General features: G+C 40.5%; 1 protein-coding gene across 14 annotated transcripts in view; it reads left to right on the forward strand.

Annotated features, from left to right (window-relative positions):
• BICD1 (BICD cargo adaptor 1) overlaps positions 1-16,624 on the forward strand; it is a 171,547-nt gene that overhangs the window by 85,142 nt on the left and 69,781 nt on the right. For all 14 annotated transcript variants that reach the window (XM_071422420.1, XM_071422422.1, XM_071422424.1 and 11 more), the window contains exon 2: positions 120-332. In XM_071422420.1, the coding sequence (XP_071278521.1) occupies positions 120-332 (213 nt within the window). The remainder of the gene's footprint in view (positions 1-119; positions 333-16,624) is intronic.

The raw sequence follows: 16,624 nt of genomic DNA on the forward strand, positions 1-16,624 counted from the left end.
TTTGCAGATCTGTCCCATTCCTGCTGGCTGTGCAGCTGCTCTGTACTGTAGATGATTGTTCTACTGTTGATAATTGTTGCTTCAGTAGGTTTTTACTGTGCTCTGTTTTCCCCTTGCAGGCGTTTGGCCAGTCCTTCTCCGTGCACCGCAAAGTGGCCGAAGATGGCGAAACGCGGGAAGAGACTCTTCTCCAGGAGTCTGCATCAAAGGAAGCCTACTACCTGGGCAAGATTTTGGAGATGCAGAACGAGCTCAAGCAGAGCAGGGCTGTGGTCACCAATGTTCAGGCAGAGAATGAGAGGCTCACTGCTATTGTCCAAGACTTGAAAGAGGTAAATGGGGCTGAATTTCTTTTGGGTATCATGGATAACGTGGCCCTGAGTAAACAAAATATTACAGGAAATGAAAATGCTCAACTCCCAGTCTGTGATATTCCCAGAAACCTTGTGGCCTGAGAAGGCTACAATTTAGAAAATACAACTTCTGTTGGTTTTAAACAGCACCACCACCTTAAAAATATAATAAAACCCAATTCAAGAAGTTGTAATGCCTAAGCATCCTTAGCAATTTTGCATTGTATTTTATAGTACTGAATTTTACATAAACACATTTTCTGCCCTCTTCTGATATTCATGCATCTCTTCTCTTTTTCAGCATTTAAAAATATAATAAAACCCAGTTCAAGAAGTTGTAATGCCTAAGCATCCTTAGCAATTTTGCATTGTATTTTATAGTACTGAATTTTACATAAACACATTTTCTGCACTCTTCTGATATTCCTGCCTCTCTTCTCTTTCTCAGCATTTACATAATTTTGCAGGTATTCTGGACTGCCTAGAATTAAATGAAGCTTTTGCTGGTTTTCTTCTACTGTAAAGCAAAATTAAAATGCATGCTCATGTTTAGAAAATGGGTAACAGTAAGGAAGCCAGATGTAGTTATTCACCATATGAGACATTGAATAATTTTGATGGAGAATTAAGTAATATTTAATAACTTGCCTTTTTTGGAATTCCCATTGGAATCTGGAAATTATGGAATGCAGCAGAACAACTACATACAGGGGAAGGCAGCACTTGGAAATGAGCCCACATCTTGCCTGCATTCCCTGGGAATGCTTAGACATAGGGATTCTCCCCACTGTCCAGCTGCTGAAGGAGATGTTTCCTATGTGAATCTGGAAAGTGATTACATGATGCATTAATTCGTTAATATTAACAGTTACCATGTTTTCTGTAGCTGGATGGAATAGCATCCTTTTAGCCTACAGAAAGCCCTGGAACAGGGTATCCCTGGAACTGAGCCTTTACATCCACTGAACATTTTTATTGTACCGCACTTGCCCATAATACAGATCAGGTTTCAGGAAGAAACACATGCCAGCTGTTCACATATTCCAATTAAAATATGGGATTGTGATTGCTGTTGCAGTGGTTAACAAAAGAAAATCAAATCTATTTTTAATTATTTTTGATCTACTTGTCCTAAAATCCTGTCCTATAATCTTCTTGGTGGCAGGCCACCAGCTGCTGACAGCCCTACCTGTTTGGTTTATCTCACAGGTCCTGATGACTTGGGGTTCAGACACAAACGAACAACCAAGTTAGAACAAATGCACATTTGTCTTTGTACTCCATGCTTTTCCTCTGGGACTCCTTCAAATGCAAATCTCCCTTCCATTTTCCATCATGGTTATTGATCTGCAGTTTGTTCAGGAGGCAGTTTCAGTACCTGTCCTCCCTGGAATATTGATTGTCCTCGTTTCCTTGGTGATAATAGTAACTCCTAATGTGAAGCCAGCTGCAATTATTTCCTGCTCTAATGCTAAATAGAATCAAGCCATAGTAGTTAATTAAAGTGCAATAAAGGAATTTACCTGAATAAAAATAAGGCTGATAAACTGATTGTTATTGCTAAGATGATGTTGTACCCCAAGTACCAAGTCCTTGACTAAGTGGAACTTTCATTTGTGTTACTACAATCAATGTAGGAAGCATAAATGGAATTAGTGCAGTCAGTTGATTACACCACGCGCTATTATGATTAATTATTTGAATAATAATAAGAGATAGGGGGTGATTGGTACCTACTTCAGTCTCTTTCACACTGAATTATGCTGGTATTTCACCTTGTGCTCAAAGGAGTCTCACTTGTGCTCAACCTGATATCCCTTGGTCCTGTGGCTGTGATATCCAAGTGCCTGCTGAAAGAACATGACTTTCTCCTGTAAGTGTTTATGAATTTGTCTGCTTGGTTCTGCCTCCTGCAAGCAGAAAAAAGCAGACAAAACTTACTCCAAATCTTGACAGCTACAAAGGTGAGGGAAGAAAGTATGAAGTGTCTGGTATGTTTTGGGGTAAAGCCAGAATTAGGTGCTGTGTGGGTGGATTGCTACAATGAGGAAGCAATTTTACTGCCTAAGGAGACAATCTGGAAATCTAATTAGAGAAAAAAATGAAAGAAAAAATATCATTTTCATGTGGGCGTCTGAGTGATGCAAAGATGGATGGGTAGATTCTGGACAGAAGTTACCTGATTGTATCCTGTCTTTTCCCCTCCCTGCTGTTTACCTCTTCCCCTCAAGAAAAACATGCTTTATGGCTGTTTTTTAGGCCTTAATGAGATATTTTATAAACTAAACAAACAAGCAAAAAATAATTGCTTTCACTTTCAGTCTAAATAGAAAGGTTTGAATAGCTGCTGTGTGGTTCTGGGAATAGTGTTTTTGCATGGATGACACAAATGTATGGTCGTTTCTCCATGCATTCATCCACTTAGGATACTGAAGACTGATAGGTGAGTTTTCAAAAAATGACCTCTGTTATTGGTATCACACTGCTAAATAATACACTCAGTGCTTCTCCACTTTCCAGCCTGTCCTGGGAGTTATCTGATGAATTCATTGTGCTCTCTGAATTTGCACAGAAATTCATAGTCCTATGAATGTGTATGAGCATTTTCTGAACCAGTGTTAGCGTTCAGAAACACATAATCATGAGAATGATTGTATGCAGGTGCTTTTATTGAAGAGCTCTGGGTGTCAGGGGTACAAACCCAAATCTGACTCCGACATGGGTTTGGGGTGAACATGTTTTTATATTCTATCGTTATATAACTTTCATGTTAATTATTAAACTTATGTTGTTCCATTGTATACATAGATTTCATTCAAGCATAGGCTCCCCGTGATCCCCCTCATGATTCTCATGAATCTTGTGATTCTTTTTATGATTAAACAATAATTATATTTAATTACTAAACAATCATCACATCTAACAATTATATCATTTATCATATACTGCTTACGCAGGTGCAATTTCACGTGATCTGGCAAACACAAAGCCCAACATTTTCAGAGTCTATTTTTAACATTTTTCCAGGGCCCAGCTAAGTCTAGCTTCTTTCTAATTCCCTGAATTTTATGATTTTAAAACCTTTTACTATCACCAGCAGAATACACTCCCATGAATGCTGATGGCTTTTAGCAATCCTGGGAATTCCATAGCCCTGGAGTTTAAAAATTCATACCTTTTAGCAAGTATCTGCCCTGCAGTCACAGCTGATGTCTGCAGGGCAGCTTGACCTGGATCTCCCTTGCTATAAAAGGGAATGTATCAGGCTCAGGTCTCTGGAGAATTATGCACCTCAGACTGCAAAAACAAACAAGCTGATTTCAGTACCCATATCTTGGAAAAGAAGTTTTCTGAGAACTTAATGACATTAATCCCCTGATGGGCATTAATGAACCAGGAATCTCTGAACATAGATAGCTTTCTACTTCATGTTAAAATGATTAAAGGAATAAAACACCACTAGCTTTATTTTTGATGTAATAAAAATCCCTAGAGTGTTGCATAGGAATCTTATTAGCTATCACCTAACTAAATAAAATATACGTTTTGAAAAGCTGGTAGATTTTTTTCTCTCACCAGGGCCTCGGATAGGGAAGGTAGGCTGTTTAATTTGAATCAAAACTATACAGATTTTAAAACTGAGACCAGAAGGATAATATTTTGCAGTCAGAGACTAGATTTACAAAATCTGTATGTTAGACATCACACAGTTTATGGTGGTTGGCCTCTCTGTATGGAGAGATCATTATGGTTATTTGATCATACAACCTTCTCTAACAGTTTATAAATTGCCCTCATTTATTATAAATATTTAAAAAAATACTTTTCTTTAAAAAAACATCTTTCAAAAAGACAATTTTTATCCTTTTCTAATTTTCTGGCATCTGTTTTTTGCCTATTTAAAAGCACTGTTCACTTAGAGTTGGGAGATGAGTAACTTTTTCTCATTTGTACCAGTAGAGAAAATCTCTTCTCATGATAACCATAAGTATTTTATTGGTGTAGAGAGATGTAATCACCACCTTGAGAAGCTGATAACTGACAGAGGTGGTTATGAAAGGCCAGATGACCCAGCTCAGAAGCTGGAGAAAGTTTTCCATGCCCACAGACAGGAAATCTCCATTTAGAGGTGATGTCTGTATATACTCCTCCATCATGGGAAGGCTGTGAATACCTTGGAGCTGGGCACTTGACTCAAAACAGGTGGCAGCTGGAGGGGAAAGAGAATGAGGCAAAGATTGAAGCAGATGACAGTGTAGAAAATGGAGATGAGTGATGGTACAGTTCAAGATTTGTAGGTATTACAAGACTAGGCTGATGAGTTGTTTGGGGTGGATAGGTGAATGGTCTTGGTGTCTGAAGGGGCTGGCAGGTATGGATCAGCTCTTTCTTCCCTTTAAAACTAGTGAAAAGGAGAAAGCCAGGAAGAAAAGGGTTAAAACTCATAGGCTCTCTACTAAAAAGCCACTGTAGCAGCTGTGGGGATTGCACAAAGAAATCGGCACCTGGGTACCTGCAGCCCTTGAGATAACAGATGAATAGAGGGGTTTATGTGATGGCAATATTAATGGGCCATGGAAACAGCACACACCTGGGTTTCTGGAGGGCAAAAATAGCAAAGAGGGTAGTGGAAGAGTGGGGGGAGAGAAAAATAGAAATTTGTGATGGATTATTTGGTGAAAGCAGGGGGAAAAATGTCTAAGGTGAAGTCGTGCTGCCCTGCTGCCTTTGAAATCAGTAGCTAAACAATTATTTGCTTCAGCAGTACAAAAATCTTGCACTTTGTGCTAATTAGAAAATGTGTGGACATGGTAGCTTGGATTTTTTTGAGGGGAGCTAATGTTTGAAAACAGAAAAAAAATTTACAATTGTTGTCTTCAAGCTGGCTTTCATCTAAAAAGTTATATTAAGAACTGGACTTTCTATATTAAACATGGCTTAAATCAAAATTTGCTGTTTCCTGTTCAGAAATTTTATTTTTTAGATCTGAAAAATTAGGGTTTTTTTCTCTTTTACAATTTTGAGTAAAAACCTAAGACCTTTAAATGTGAACACCTGTAGTCAAAGCCCTGTCATGGTGTAACCAGGGCAAACACACCAATTTCAGATTCTTGTTTTGCTGCTTTGGGTTTAGATTTGGGTACATAGTGCATCTATATAACGTAGGTAGTCTGTAGTAAATGCAGGTCCACCGAAAAGGGAAGAGAATGATGCATCTGACTCCATGTTCTCAGAAAGCTAATTTATTACTTTACCATATTATATTAAAGAATACTATACTATACTAAAGAATACAGAAAAGATACTTACTGAATGCTAAAGAGATAATAATGAAAACTCGTGACTCTCTCCAGAGTCCTGACACAGCTTGGCCCTGATTTGCCAAAGAGTGAAAACAACTCACACCAGAGTCCAATGAAACAATCAACTGTGGTAAACAATCTCCAAACTCATTCCACATAAGCAAAACAGAGGAGAAGCAAATGAAATAATTATTGTTTTCCTTTTTCTCTGAGGCCTCTCTCACTGCTTTTCAGCTTCCCAGGAGAAAAACCCTGGGCAAAGGAACTTTTTCAGAGAATGTGAATGCCACAGTTGTCCTTAGGCCCTTTGTACATTCAATTGTCATCTACTGCTGGAAGCTTTTGCACACATGTGTTTCAATTTCTACCTTTTTTAAAAGTTTCTGTCCATCTAAAGGTCTGGCTTGGCCTGAGGCCTGTCAGTACCCTGTTGCTGCATGTTGGTCACTGCTGTAGGAGCTACTGGGGTCTTCCAAGGAGAGGTTTCCCAGCTGGCCACCTCACCCAGTGATGCACTTCCACTCTCTGGTTCTGTGATTGTGGTGAGGTTTGGGGCTGCAGTTTATTCTCTGTCCTAGGATTTGTGAATCTTCTTCTTTCTCTGAAGGAACTGCCCTAGCAGTTGGTTAGCAGGCTCTTTGTTCCTGCAGATGAAGCTGTTCCACATCATTGGGAGGTGGTGTTTTGTGGGCCAGGGAGAGTGGGACTGAGCCAGCTGATGAGAATGACTGTAGCCTAAAGGCTTAACCACTCAGATGGGAATAGGGAACAAGTCCTAGTCCCTATTTCAATTAATGTTAGGTAAGAAATACTTAAATATTAATTGGGTCAGAGAGCAGAACCCCACCCTCTACTCCTGTGTGAGGTGGCAGCCCTCAGCAAAGGCTGTCTCTGTCCCTCAGAGAGCATGGCCTGCAGCCTGGCTCTCCCATGGCAGGTGGCCTGACTGCTGAGCTCCTGGAGGGAGGGAACTCTGGGCTACCAAGTGAGGTGATGTGAAAAATGCCAATTACTTGGTTTTTAAAATTTTTAAAGTTTAATGATAATAAAATGGTTATAAAAATAGCAATATAATTAGAGTAATAATAATTTGGACAGTTTGGAGTAGGACAGTGTGAAACCATAGAAACAAAGAATTATGGATGTCCGTGTACCTTTTCTGGGCAAAATAAGCCTGAAAAAGGACACATGTTAACAGAGGATTAACCCTTAAAAGTAATAGCCTGTTGTGTATTCATACACCTCATACATGATGCATAAATTCCATTCAAACAAAGGATTCTGGTCAGTGTCAACTTCTTCCTCTGAATCCTGACAGCATCTTCAGGGCTGAGCAAGGCAGGAGGAAGGTAATTTCTTCTGATAAGAGAGCAATAAATTCTCTTTCTCTGAAAGATTTAGGTGTCCTGTGGCTGCTATCTCAATGTGAGTCCTTTCTTGAAAAAAGTATCTTACATAGCATAGTTTCTATTTTAACATTATATTATACCCTAAAACTATATTTAACACACTACTTAAGAGAATTAATACAGCATAACTTTCTAACATAACACATATAATATTCATTTTGATATTTGTGAAAAGCCAATCATAAAATACGCATTTTTCACAGGTGACTTCACCAACTCTGCCTTGAAAAAAGGGCACAAAAGCTAAGTCTGGGAGAGGAATCACTGCTAGGAATGATGTACTGCAGGAAGCACCTTTTAGCTGCTTGACTGTAGTGACAGAGCTTCACTTTTGTTAGCTTGCTTTTCTAGTTGTAGTTGTAGTGTTGTGGTGTTGTGAGGTCCCCAGGATGAGGGGAGAGATGAGGATTTGACTCCATGTTCTCAGAAGGCAGATGTATTATTTTATGATATTATATTAAAAGAAGTGATATACTAAAGCTATACTAAAGAAAGAGAAAGGATACATCAGAAGGCTTGACAAGAATGATAATGAAAGCTCGTGACTGACTCCTCAGAGTCCGACACAGCTGATGGTGATTGGTCATTAATTAAAAACAATTCACATGGAACCAATCGAAGATGCATCTGTTGGTAAATGATCTCCAGACCACATTCCCAAACAATTGGATAATTATTGTTTTCATTTTCTGAGGCCTCTCAGCTTCCCAGGAGAAGAAATCCTGGCAAAGGGATTTTTTAGAAAATATCATAGTGACAAGTGGTTGTCTAATTTCCTTCATGCAAAGAACAGGGAGCCTGTGATTGTGCTCTGGTCTGGTGGTTAGTGAAGGGATTTAAGTGACTGCAGTGTTGATTCTGACCATGCATGTGATCCTTACACAACCTCATCTGCTCCCTTGTGGTGTTGTCCCATGCTTCCCAGTGTCTGCATCCGCAGCCTTATCCCACTCGATCTCCTCCAGAGTAGAAGTGTGCTTTGGCATCTACACTGGTTAAAGAAAGCTTGCATTGTAAATATTTATCTGCTTGTTAATATTGTGGTGGTACTTGCAGCAAGGGCCTTGTATCGTGACCTGGACAAGGGGATCGGGTGCACCCTCAGCCAGTTTGCAGACAGCACCAAGTTGGGCAGAAATGTTGCTCTGTTGGAGGGGAGAAAGGCTCTGCAGAGCGACCTTGACAGACTGGATTGGTGGGCTAAGGACAACAGAATGAGGTTCAACAGGGCAAATCCTGCACTTGGACCACAACAACCCCGTGCATTGCCACAGACTTGGAAGAAAGCTGTCTGGTGGAAAAGGACCTGGGGGTGCTGGTTGACAGCAGCTGAACAAGAGCCAGCTGTGTCCAAGCAGGCAAGAAGGCCAATGGCACCTGGCCTGTATCAGCAATAGTGTGGTCAGAAGGAGCAGGGCAGTGATTGTTCCCTGGCCCTTGTGAGGCCGCACCTCGATTCCTGAGTCCAGTTTTGTGGCATGAAAGACATGACAAGAAGAGCATTGAAGTGCTGGAGCAAGTGCAGACAAGGGCAATGAATCTGATAAAGGGTCTGGAGCACAGGTCCTACGAGGAGCAGCTGAGGGATCTGGGGGTATTTGGTGTGCATAAAGGGAGGCTCAGAGGAGCCTTTATCACTGTTTGCAACTTCCTGAAAAAAAAGTTGTAGCAAGGGGGGATTGATCTCTTCTCCTAAGTAACAAGCAGTAGGACAAGAGGAAAGGGCTAGGGGAGTTTAGATTGAATACTAAGAAAAAAATTCTTCACCACAAGAGTGCTCAAGCATTGGAACAAGCTGCCCAGGGAGGTAGTGGGGTCACCAACCCTGGTGGCATTTAAAAGACACATAGATGTGTTATTTGTGGATGTGGTTTAATGGTGCACTGGCCACGCTGGGTTAATGGTTGAACTTGATGATCTTAGAGGTATTTTCTAACCTGAATGATTCTATGATTTTTAAGGGAGAATAATTAAGAAAATATGCTGAAGTATTCAACATGGACATTGTTAATGGTGTTTTGATCCTAATGGACCTTAATGCAAGCACTGCTTTTTGAAAAGAAGCTGTAGGAGTGAGATAGAGTGAGCTCTAGTGCTGCTAGAGCAGCCCATGGACGTGACTGAGGGGTGGGTGTCAGGTGTCTGAGAAACAAAGTGGAGCTGGGTGTGATAGAGAGATGGCAGAACTGTTCCTCCTGTCAGGAGAGTGCTCACATCAATTTAGGGCATTTTCAACGTAATCAGTGGAGTTGACAATATTTACATTCCTTTGTTTTGGAAGTCACTGTCAACTGGTTAGAACCAGCTCTAAATTAGGCTTATAATATGTGTTATTTTGCCCACTGAGAGGTGTTTTTATTTTCTCTCTCCTGTGTTTAGAAAAGCCTGCCATAGGGAGATTCTCTAGGCCACCCTCACAAATGTTTCTCTCTTCTTTGCTGATGGTGTTAATAGGTGATGTTTTTGCCTTAAGAGGCTGAAAAATTTGCTAAAAATATATTGTTTCCATCTGCTTTCAGGAAAAATTTCAGATGGAGCTTATTCCGAAAGCTTGTTAAATGGTTTCCCTGCTCTGTACATGTACTTTCCCTGTTCACAGGACCTCTGAAAAGAAACAAAATCATTTTCCTTTCTCGGAGACAAAAAAATACAGCAAGCTGTGACTTGTAATCCTACCAAATCTCTCTTCATGCTGTGAAATTAATGGGTATACTAATAGACTGATGCTGTCTCTCTGTGAGAGAAAGAGCTTTGAGTATAGGCAGTAAGACCACTGCAGACTGCTTCTGAGTGTTCCTATTAACAAAGATTTAATTACAGGTCTGCCATTCAGCTCTGTCTTCTGACTGACTTACCACCAAATGCTTTCTTTGGGTTCTTACTTCACAATTTGGCTGACAAAGCACTCAGGTGAAACCTGGTGGCTATGGTGAGATTCACCTTTTTGTTTCCTGAAATGTGGTTTATCATCCTAAATTGCTATAATCACTCATAAGATGGTTGTGTTTCTGAGTTCATACTCCTCATAAGCACCAACTGTAATAGAACAGGAAGGTCAAGAGTTCAAGATAAATACATTTTGTTGTGGCACTGTTTTCTTAGGGTAACCAGCTTGTTGTTTTGCTGCTCTTACCCTCAAATATACTTGCAAGCTACCAAAAGCATCTTTGAGGGTTTGTGTTTCCAGTTAATGAGCCCAAACAAGGATTTTAGATACAAATTTGGGATTTGACACATTCATGACACTGTTTTCTTTGGCAAGGCTCAGGCATTTAGCTCCGCTGGGAATAGCAGAGTCAAACAATGGACACTAGGGAGGGCAAAAAAAGGCCAAGTGGGATAATGGAGCATAACCAAGGGACTGTTGCATAAAAACAGAGTCCCTTATTAAAAATACTCAAATTCCCAGCTCCTTCTTTCAGAAAAGGGGCCTCAAGTAGCAAATGAAAGAGGGTGCACTTTCAGCTGCCCTTGGTAATCTTTGGGCAGTAATTAATCAAATCGGGATCTGGCAGTGCTGGGTCTTACATAAGTTCTTTGAAAGAATGACCCCTTATTTGTGCTTGGTGGTGTTTCCAAGCCCTTTGTGCAGGGTATTGAGTGAGCACGTGCTGAGAGAACAGCTCTGGAAGCCAGAGGTGTTTCCTGGGCTTAAAGAAGAGTGAGGCACATTTCATGGAGGGTTGGGCCATCAGTGCTGCTGCCACCTGAAGATCCAGTCCCAGTGCCTAGGGCTGGTAGGGGATGCCAGGGAAAGCATCTTCATATGATAGTCCTGTTTCCCAGGTATCACACACCAGTGGCTGCTTGAATATTGATATTGGACTAGCAGCTCTCTGAACTCGTCAAAACATTATTTTGTTTTTCCTTGTGGCCTGTACATTTTTAAAATGCATAACTTTTCTGCCTGGCTTTTGTTTCTAGATGAGGAAGCCCTCTTAAGAACTTCTTGTGCTGACTCATTCTTTTCAGTACTAATTTGCTGGTTAAAAATAACTTGGGCTTTTGTCTATTCAAGTGTTGTGGAGTAAGATGGGTTTTGGTATTGCTGGGATTAGCTGCCTTGCCAGTTTTTACAGAATCCTTGCAATGTGATCTGGACTCTCAGGAGCAAGAGCTCAGGAGCTGTGTTCACTTGTACCTTGTGATTTCATTCATTAGCCTGGGATTAAGTGAGGAAAGGAAAAATACCCTGGGTGCCAGACTTTCTGAAACTTGAGTCCAAAAGCTGAAGCAGTCTTCCAGATAAAGTAAAGGCATAAGGAAAAGGAGAAATTTTTGCTGGAAGTCCTCACTGCCTGAGTGCATAAGCAAACAGGGCATAAATTGTGATGACATGTGTCACTGATAAAGAACATTAAACAACAAATGAAGGTTTGTTGCCCCCTGTTCTAATTATTTTCCTTTGACTTTTTTATTAATATCCTGAGCAGTTTTCAGTTAAAAAAAAAAAAGGTAGTTAAAACTTCCCTAAGAGACTTCTTCCCAGTCATTCAGTGTTAGAATGGGCCTGGCAATTGTTGAGTGCCTTCAGTACTCGTTGGGATCTCATTGGGCTTACAGAACAGCAATGTGGATGTATTCCCAGCCATCAGTACACAAGCAGTGTGGTCACACTTCTCCTCTCTTGGGAATCCACACATGCACTGTAGCAAAAATCCTCCACCAACAAAAAGAAACCATGTAGAATCAAAACCTATGAAACCCTGAAAAATATGAGGAAAGTCAGCATCTTTGGGGTTTCTATTTTTGTGCTCTTTATGCTGGTGTTTTCTCATTTGGGTTCATTCAGAGTGCACCTTACAAAACTGAAGTCTGTTCTGTATTGCAGCCTGAGGGTATCCTTAAATGTGATCCTCTGTGGGGCAGGTTCTTCTCTTCAGTTCCCCACTTCTGCCTCCAGACCTCAAACTCATTACCAGTTTATCATTGGTATGAAATCATTAATAAGTTCTTGGCTCCCATCATCTGTACTAATTGTGCTTTCTACACCAAACTCTGTTCTCAAGGGAAGAATTTATAAGAGGAAGGTGACAGAAGGGTGAACAGTAAGAGCCTCAAATATGCCACCACTTTTTCTCCCTTTGCCCTTATTATAATATATGACACAAGCTGGTTATTTTTAGTTATTCTCGACAGTCAGTGCCAGTCAGCATCCAGGAGGTGGGCAGCAAGTCAGGCAGAGGTCAGACAGTGTTATCACCCTTTCATTGTGATGGTCAAATCCACTCTTAAGCTTCAGGATTGAGAGAAATGCACTTTTGCTGGCAAATATTTTAGATGTGTACGTGCAGATGCTCATACATAATCAGAGCTTGTCTGCTTCTATGATGTTATTGTTAAAAAAATCCCCATCAAATAGGTAGGACTAGATATGAATGCAATTTTTGCCTTCACTGCTCTTTCATTCTGCCTGTGTGGCCTTTCCTCTCCTCCTGAAGCACAGTGTGTTGGCTCTTTCAGCTAAATGTGCCTTGAAGGCATCATCATCGCAGAGCTGTGATTTTTCACTTCAGTGGAATGGTCGGGCTGTCTGCTCTGACACTCACTGTGAACTCTGCCTGAAGAGTGGCTGTGGCATTACAGGGTCAGCTCAGAGTGAGGTGGGTTAAAAAGGGGTCATTTCCCACCAGTCCTGCACACCTAGTCACGAGAAGGGCATCCAGAGGCAATGCTCTTCTTCACTGGTGCAACGCTGTGAGGTTTGGCTCATGATACAGGGGTTTTTGCACTTGTTCCTATGGATCCCTTGTGTCTTGTTTTCCCAAGGGAAGTGGCAACACAACAGCAGTGAAGAAGAGATACAGGATTCTCATTCTTTGCTTGGTAGCTGGATGTGATTAAAGTGGCAAGGGCAAAATTCTGGGTCGGTGTGGAGGAAGGAAAGTGTTTATTTCACAAACAGCTTCTCTCATATGCCATGACTATCTGCCCTTCCCAGGTAAGGCTGTGTGAAACAACTGCTCACTTTGAAAATTTAAAAAGGTTTATTAAACCTTAACAAAAATACAACAAAGGACTACATAAGGAAAAAATTCACAGCACTGGGAACTGCTCCTCATGCACACCACGTGGCCGGTTCACCTTCAAGATGGATGCTCAGCTGTATCAGCCAGCCCTGGCCCCTCCCAGAGTCTGTCAGTCAGGCTCCTCTTTGCCATTGATCAGTGGAGATGCTTGCTTGTAACTGGATTGGAGGTCAGGTGTTGCCGTGCTGCCCCCCTAAGCACCCCCAAGCTTTTCCATTCCCCACTGCCCCATGCCAGGGACACCTGTGCAGCCTCTTTGTACCTGTCCTGGACAGCCCAGGCTGTCTGATGGCAACAGTACAGGGGGAAAGGAAACTGTGGGGAGAACAGAGGACATCTAAACTACAATAACATAACTGTACAGCACTAAAGCTTTTCTTAATATTCACACAATAGTGATCTTTTAATTGTGAGAGCCAATCATCTCATTATTCATCTATAACAAGGCACACAGAGATGCATGAGAAAAGCAGGGAAGAAAGAGTAAAAAATTCAAGAAATAGGTATGGATGGGGGTTGGTTGTCAAATAAATGGGAATATATTAAAAGGAAAACTTGATATTTTGGTCTATATCAAGTCACTCTGCTGGTGTGCTCACTCTGTTGGTGTGCTCCACAAATGTGAGAGGAAAATGATGTCCTTGGTTTGTTATCCAAGACAGAAATGCAGTGAGGAAGAAGCACTGAATCTGCAGACCCCTTTGCAAGATGTTCATAGGCACATTGTGGAGCTGGAGCTCACCTTATTTTGGCAGCAATTCCCACTGCCATTTTACTGCACAGTAATTGCTAAGCAGATAAGACATAGCTACAGATGTAGATTTATATGATTGGTGTGTTTTTGATATTAATTTTATTGAAGATCTTTGAGTCATTATCAGAATATTTGAATTTTGGAGGCTAGGATGTACAGCTGTTTTTTATACAACTTGGTTTGACTAGTGCTCTGTAAATGTCAGTGGTGATTTGAAATCAGCCCCTTGACAGTTTTCATGTATTCTGTTTACATTTTTATGTTTTTACCCATTATAAATACTTTAAAAAAGCCAATTATGAGTGTTGCATTGCCCCTTTTCTTGCCCTCCAGAATTTGACTTAGTCTTTCTTCCTCTTAACCAACCTAATTTCTTCCAAACAAATCTGTTCTGAGATAGAGCTTTATGCCAGAGTCATAACTGCCAAACTCTGTTTTAAAATAAATCACTTCATTGGCTATAAGAGAAATTTAATCCTAAATTGCTAATAGAATTTAAAAACATTTCAGTATTGTTAGTCCACTTGAAATTGTATTAACATTTTCAGGAAAGAAGTAATGACTGTACATGTTTTGAAGTCCAAAAAGTGAAAAATTTTAGAGTATTAGAAAGGGAAAATAAAACTAGGTGAGTCTTTAAAATGAGAAATGCACAGCCTTGGGGATGTTTCTGTTTAAGAAAACCTCCACCTTTTAGCATGTTATCAAGAGTAATGAACTCTTATTTTGTGGGCAGGGCAGCTGCACCACCTGCCTTGTGCTGAGCTCAGGCTGTGGATTGCTTGGGTGTGCTAAGGTCCAATTTTCAGGAATTCAATGCAAGCTATTAGCCAGCTTCTCACTGCAGCTATCAGAAAGGCAAGACAAATCCACTATCAGCTCAGCTTCAGCAGCATTTATGTAAATTAATCATTCTTTAACCATGTACTTTGGGGAATCATATTTCCTTTCCATGCCCACTAATTGCATGTTGCAAAGTGAAATGCTGAGTTACCCTAACACAGTCTATATTTTTGTTCTTAGCTGCATTCAGAAATATCAAAAATACTGATTCTGGGCGCAGTCAGAACAACTGCTACAGCCTCTGCAATTCTGTGCCTTGAGGCAGAAAGAGCCATAATCACCTATTTAAAGACAGGATAGTTAGCAAAAAATGTTTTGACTGCAACTGGAAAGCTCCTTTGCAAGGTTGCAAATGTATTGGAGATTGTTTTCATCCCTGTTGTCATTTCATTAAAAATCTTGGCAATAACTCAGAGTGAACTGGGGAGGCAATCTTTCTTTCTGTTAAGAAGCAAATGCAAGGTCTGGTTTATCATTCTGTTTTTCATATCATATTGCACTGACCTCTTCCTCAGGGGTTGTAAGCAATTCCAGGACATTAAAACCAAAATAGGCTGGTTTATTCTTTATTACATGCCCTTGCTTAAGGAAATTTAGCCATGACTATTTATTTTCTGTCCAACACTGCAGCAAAGCTTGTAAGCTACACCATCTTGCAATACTTGTCTTATTAGTGAAACCTAAAACCACAGTCAGTTTTTGTAACATGTGTTTAAGCACTTTTCTTTAACAGGATTTTTTTTTTTTAATGCTGAGATTTATAAGGGAATCACTTCTCTTAGCTGTGCCTTGTAATAGTGGAGGCAGCTCCAAGCATCGTTCCCATCTGAGGGCTGGAAGGTCTTGTTATTTTTAAATCTAGTGCTGCAGCTGAAAAACAGTTCAGGGCCTATAAAGGTGTAATTCAATGGGATGGTAAAATGGGTTGTGAAAACAATAGTAAAGTAAAATACACACATGTCACTTCCTCCACTGAAGCACATAATTCAGGGTCTGTTGGGGTGAGGAGCCATGTGCCTTCTCCTCTTCTGGCTTTCTCTTTCCATGTCCTGTCTGTAATCCATTAGAGACTTTCATTATTTCAGCATGATTGGGGTTAACTTCTAAACATGATTTATTGCTGCCTTCTCTCATGAATACAAAGATGGAACCTCTTTTTTCAGCGAGATTATTCTCCAGCTAGACTGTGATTTTTTTTTTTCTTGCTGTAATTTTCAGTTTATCATGTGGGGTTTTATTGCACAGCCTTGATAGCCTATTATTGTTCCATCAAGAGTGAGGAAAATTAATTTGGTCTGAGAGAGGTTGTATATGAAGCAGACATTTTGATTTCGGTTTTAGGAAGCACTTTCTTGTTGTCCGGAAGATAGACTTCAGAAAAAAAAAATTATTTAATATTTTCATAGAAAGTTAACTACTTTTCATTTAGAAAATACCAGTAAGCACTGAAGCAGTAATTTGACCCATCAGCAAAGTGCATGTGTAATATGAAGTGTCTCTCACCTTCACCTTTCATCCTGTGCTGTAGCTCCTGCTGATGTGTGTGGTGTTCATGCACTGGGCCAGCTGAACAGCAAGCCCACTGCAGTACCAGTATCCAGAACTTGCACATACCTTGGAGAGAAGCTTTGCTGAAAGATAAAAATGTGACCTCTTTCAACAACTTCTGCAGCTAGATAAAGAATAAGCAAATTCTTTTAATAGCAGTGATGCTTTTCCCAAGGTGAACATTTTCTCTGTATTATCTACTTAATTTTTCTCAAAAGAGGCCTCAAACTGCCTTTAAAGCAAATTGTTCATCGTGTATCATTGTCACACAGTCCAAGCCACGTCTCCCCCTTAAATCCAGTCAGATTTAAGATGTAGCAGTCCTGGGAGGTTTACCTGTGATGATGGAGATGTGGCTGGGTGTGCTGAGCTCCATTTTGCATGG

The sequence above is a fragment of the Agelaius tricolor genome, unplaced genomic scaffold (genome assembly GCF_023055355.1).
Source record: "Agelaius tricolor isolate 1412-34295 unplaced genomic scaffold, bAgeTri1.0.p SCAF_3, whole genome shotgun sequence".
NCBI classification, from domain to species: Eukaryota; Metazoa; Chordata; class Aves; order Passeriformes; family Icteridae; genus Agelaius; species Agelaius tricolor.